We start from the raw sequence: 4095 nt of genomic DNA on the forward strand, positions 1-4095 counted from the left end.
AGCTCTCTCACTCTCAGCGGTCAGAGTCAGCAATATACACATACTCTTTTTAATTATTATTATTTTTTTCTAGAATAGTACTCTTTTTAATTAGTTCATTTATGTTCTCTTCTAATTAATTAATTTCCACTTTTCACCACTTTCTTAATTAATTAATTGATTTATTTTTAATTCCTGAGAGTAGAATATAAACTTTTGAGGATGATATATATGTATATAAGATAATCCAATGTCCAAAGGAAGGAAGTCTTCCATATATTAATTGTCAAACAAAAAAAAACCATTCTAAAAAGTCTCGTATCTTTACAGCAAAATATTAATTGGGGTAAATTAAATATTTATAGCTACCACTATGGAATTCAAGCAAGATCTGCTTTCATACTTTTCATCGTAAACAGTGAAACAAAACTCCTTTTTCTTGATCTTCTCTGCTTTCACGAGATCCAATCCTATCCCGTGGGTAAATCCACCCATCATCTTTCCTCCTACAAACTCACACAGTCTGTTTTCTATTCTAAACCCTACCTACCCTACAAATTTAAAGGTACAGTAGTCAAATCTCTACCTTCTCTCCTCAAACTGTTTATATAGTTATAATTTATGAATTGTGAAACCTTTCTGCCTGTATACGCTTCTGCTGCTGCTAGTGCTATGAAGTAGATAGAGAGAGATTCAGATACCAAAATCTTTTCTAATTAATTTGTTCCTCAAGAAAATCATAGCACCATGTATGTTTGTATATATATATATTTATATATTTTTGTGAGCACCTGTATTACTGATCTTTTCTTTAGAACATTTCATATATCTAGCTTCCCTTTTGCAGTTCTACCCGCCGGTAAACTCGATCTATCGGGAAAAAAACAATAGAATAGATTTTTGTTTTTGATTCTTCAGAAAATCAATTAGCTAGGAAAGAATATAAATTATATTCCTAGATCCTTGTGTTATATATCCCTGATCATTTTTATTTTTCATTTTTGTGGTTTCTTCTTGCTTCCGGTATCTATTCTTTCCTATTATAGATGTGCCATTTTGCATTCCCCAAAATTTGTAGAGACAATATCCAGCCTCCATTTATGCTCGATTTCTTATTCTTTATATATATATATATATATATATATATATTTTTTTTTTTTCCTTTGCCGGGTTTAGTTTCTTGAAATTGCATCTTTCGTTGATCGCCCGCTGCCACTAACCCTAAGCCCAAATATTGCCACCAAAAGCCGGCCGCCACGATGTATTCTAATTAAGCTTTGTGCTGGAACTACTTTTCTTTCTTTTTTGTCTCTTTTATTTCATCTATCATTAATTAATTACATCATTTCTTTCCCCGCTTTGTTCTCCTTTTTCAAAAAACAAGACAAGACCCTTCTTTAACTTCTTTTTTCATTACCCCAACTCACCTCCGAGGCCGGTTAGTTGATAAATCCAATATTTGCGTGCATATTTCATATGGTATACACACACAAATTAATTGCTTGATAGGCATAAACACATAGTAGATGTAGATGATGACGACGTTGTATTAATAATGAATATTATTTTAATTTGTGTCTTATCATATATTATTATTGGATATTGGATGGATCAGAATAGGAAGGGGTGGAAAATGGCATCGTCATCTAATTCCCCATGTGCTGCATGCAAGTTCCTGCGTAGGAAATGCCAACCAGAATGCGTGTTCGCACCGTACTTCCCACCAGACCAGCCCCAGAAGTTCGCAAATGTTCACAAAGTGTTCGGAGCAAGCAACGTTACCAAACTTCTCAACGAGTTGCACCCCCACCAGCGTGAAGACGCCGTCAATTCCTTGGCCTACGAGGCCGATATGCGCCTCCGTGACCCTGTCTACGGCTGCGTTGGAGTCATCTCTCTCCTCCAACACCAACTCCGCCAGCTCCAAATGGACCTTAGCTGCGCCAAATCCGAACTCTCCAAGTATCAGAACCTCGGCGGCATCACCAGCCATGGCCTCATCGCAGCAGCAGCAGCGGCTGCCACACACAATCACAACCAGAACCACCTCGGCAGCATCAATCTGATTTCATCGGGTAGCGGTGCCGGCGGTGGTGGTGGACGGGATCACCACTACCACCATCATCATCAGTTTTTCCCTAGGGATCATCATTATCAGCATCAGCAGCAGCAGATGATCGCCACCGCTGGAACCAACTACGATGCCAGCCTTTTGGCCATGAACGTCTCTGCAACGGCAAGCATCGGACAGCTGAGTCAGTTCCAGCAACGTAGCGCTGCTGGAGGGAATGATCGCCGCACTACCATCGATCCCTCTTAGGATTTCCTTCCGCCTCGATTTCAGATAATTAACCTAAAACCTTTCCATAGGTACGCTAATTTCCATACTCCCTACTGCCTCAGGCGCTGCCTGTAATTTTCCCCTTTTTTTTTTTTTTTTTTTTTCTTCTTTTCAAAATGAAATTAAAAAATGAATCTTGTAATAATGTTGATGTTATTTAAACATTTCTAATGTACATCATTCATTCTGACTGCTGAAATTATGGTTACTTTCAGAAAACAATATTATGTCAATTTTAATGCTCTACATATAAATATATAAAATTTATTTTGAACATTAAATATATAAATTATAAAATTATGTTACTAAAATTTTGACCGAAATGCATATATATATATATATAGAAAGGATAGATCAGGTGGAGTTCTAGAGTTGGAAAGTTTTTAGGTTCTTTGAAAAGGATGGGTTAGAGGAGAAATTAACTCAATGGAATAAAATTTAATGCGGAAATTTTGTATACTGCTAGCTATAATAGATAGATATGGATCCCCTAAAAGTGATTTGTTCTGTTCCTATCTAAGTAAGAATGAGCTAGTTTTTTTCACTTATAATAGAAGTGGCCACATCTTATCAGAATTCCAAATAATTGAAAGAAATTCAAAATAAAAAAATAAAAAAAGACACAAATCTCAGTGCGTGTTGAGTGTTCATGACCATGATATGTTGCTACAAAAGTAGCTAGTCTTACCACATTAATCGTCATGTATTTTTTTTTTTCTTTTTCACTATATAAACGTATAGAAAAAGAAAAAAGAAAGGAAAGATATAAAGCTTATGAAAGAATATGTCCGCGCATGGCCAATTTTATTTTATTTCCCACACTGTGGAGACAGTGCAGCTCCCAGCGTCTCAGACTGTTATTTGTCTGCAACTATTATTCATATTACAGCCTTGCAATACGCATGCATGGTTGCTGCTTGCTTCATACAGTCACTACTGCCATGCATTTTTGGACGAGAGAGGTTTTTAGTTTCCTAATGTTCTAATTGATTAGTTGCTTTTTATTATTGTTTATATATATAAATCAATGCAATTACAGACGGCTGAGTAACCTTATTCTTTCATTACCGAATAAAAATAAATAAATAAAAAGAGTAACCTTATTCTTTCTTCTTCTGTTTTGATAAATATGCAGGGTTTCAAGGATAAACAATTCATATCAGGGAAAGTAAAAAGAGTAATCAGAATCAGACACACAGAGAGAAAGAGAAAGAAAGAGAGAGAGAGAGAGAGAGAGAGAGAGAGAGAGTGAGAGAGACAGGGAGGGAGAGAGGGAGAGATCAGGGTCTGGCCTTTCTTTTTAAATTTGAATTTGATACAGTTCCATAGACTTTTTTGTTATATTATTTGACATGTCCAAGTATTCTGGTAATTTTATACACACACATACATGGTGTATATATATATATATACACATCCCTCCCCCTGCCCCCACCATAAAGAAAAGGCAAAAAAAATTGTTTTGAAAACGTAATGGTACTTCTTTTTTCAGTCTCATATAGAGTGATAAAGACAGCGTTAGCTCGTGGGGTTTTCCTCTTAGGTTGTGACATTATACCTGGCACGGTGGGTCTGCATTTGTTTCGGCTCTTTATATATATACCTATATATTTTTTAAAGGCAGACAGCTGCATATTATTTGCAACTAAGCATCTATTATTTATCATTGCGAGGTTTGATGATGAAGCCTTGGATCTATGCACATTTCGCGATTAGTCAAATATTATATATATGACACCAACAACATTATTCAGTCCTATTTATTAATTTCTTTA

The 4095-nt window shown here is 35.7% G+C and overlaps 1 protein-coding gene across 2 annotated transcripts; it reads left to right on the forward strand.

Moving 5' to 3' along the window:
- Positions 1–270: 270 nt before the first annotated feature.
- Positions 271–3751, forward strand: LOC125421142 (protein ASYMMETRIC LEAVES 2). 2 transcript variants are annotated; one of them, XR_009634628.1, is made up of 3 exons: positions 271–544; positions 1595–2349; positions 3456–3751. XR_009634628.1 is itself a non-coding variant. In XM_060812327.1 (2 exons), the coding sequence occupies exon 2, from the start codon at positions 1613–1615 to the stop codon at positions 2297–2299; it is 687 nt and encodes a 228-aa protein (XP_060668310.1). In that variant the 5' UTR covers positions 271–544; positions 1595–1612; the 3' UTR covers positions 2300–2500. The 2 variants fall into 2 exon arrangements, 1 of the variants encoding a protein (XP_060668310.1); XM_060812327.1 differs by lacking the exon at positions 3456–3751 and having other exon boundaries at positions 1595–2500.
- Positions 3752–4095: the final 344 nt, after the last annotated feature.

This window comes from Ziziphus jujuba, chromosome 10 (assembly GCF_031755915.1).
Source record: "Ziziphus jujuba cultivar Dongzao chromosome 10, ASM3175591v1".
Lineage (NCBI taxonomy): Eukaryota > Viridiplantae > Streptophyta > Magnoliopsida > Rosales > Rhamnaceae > Ziziphus > Ziziphus jujuba.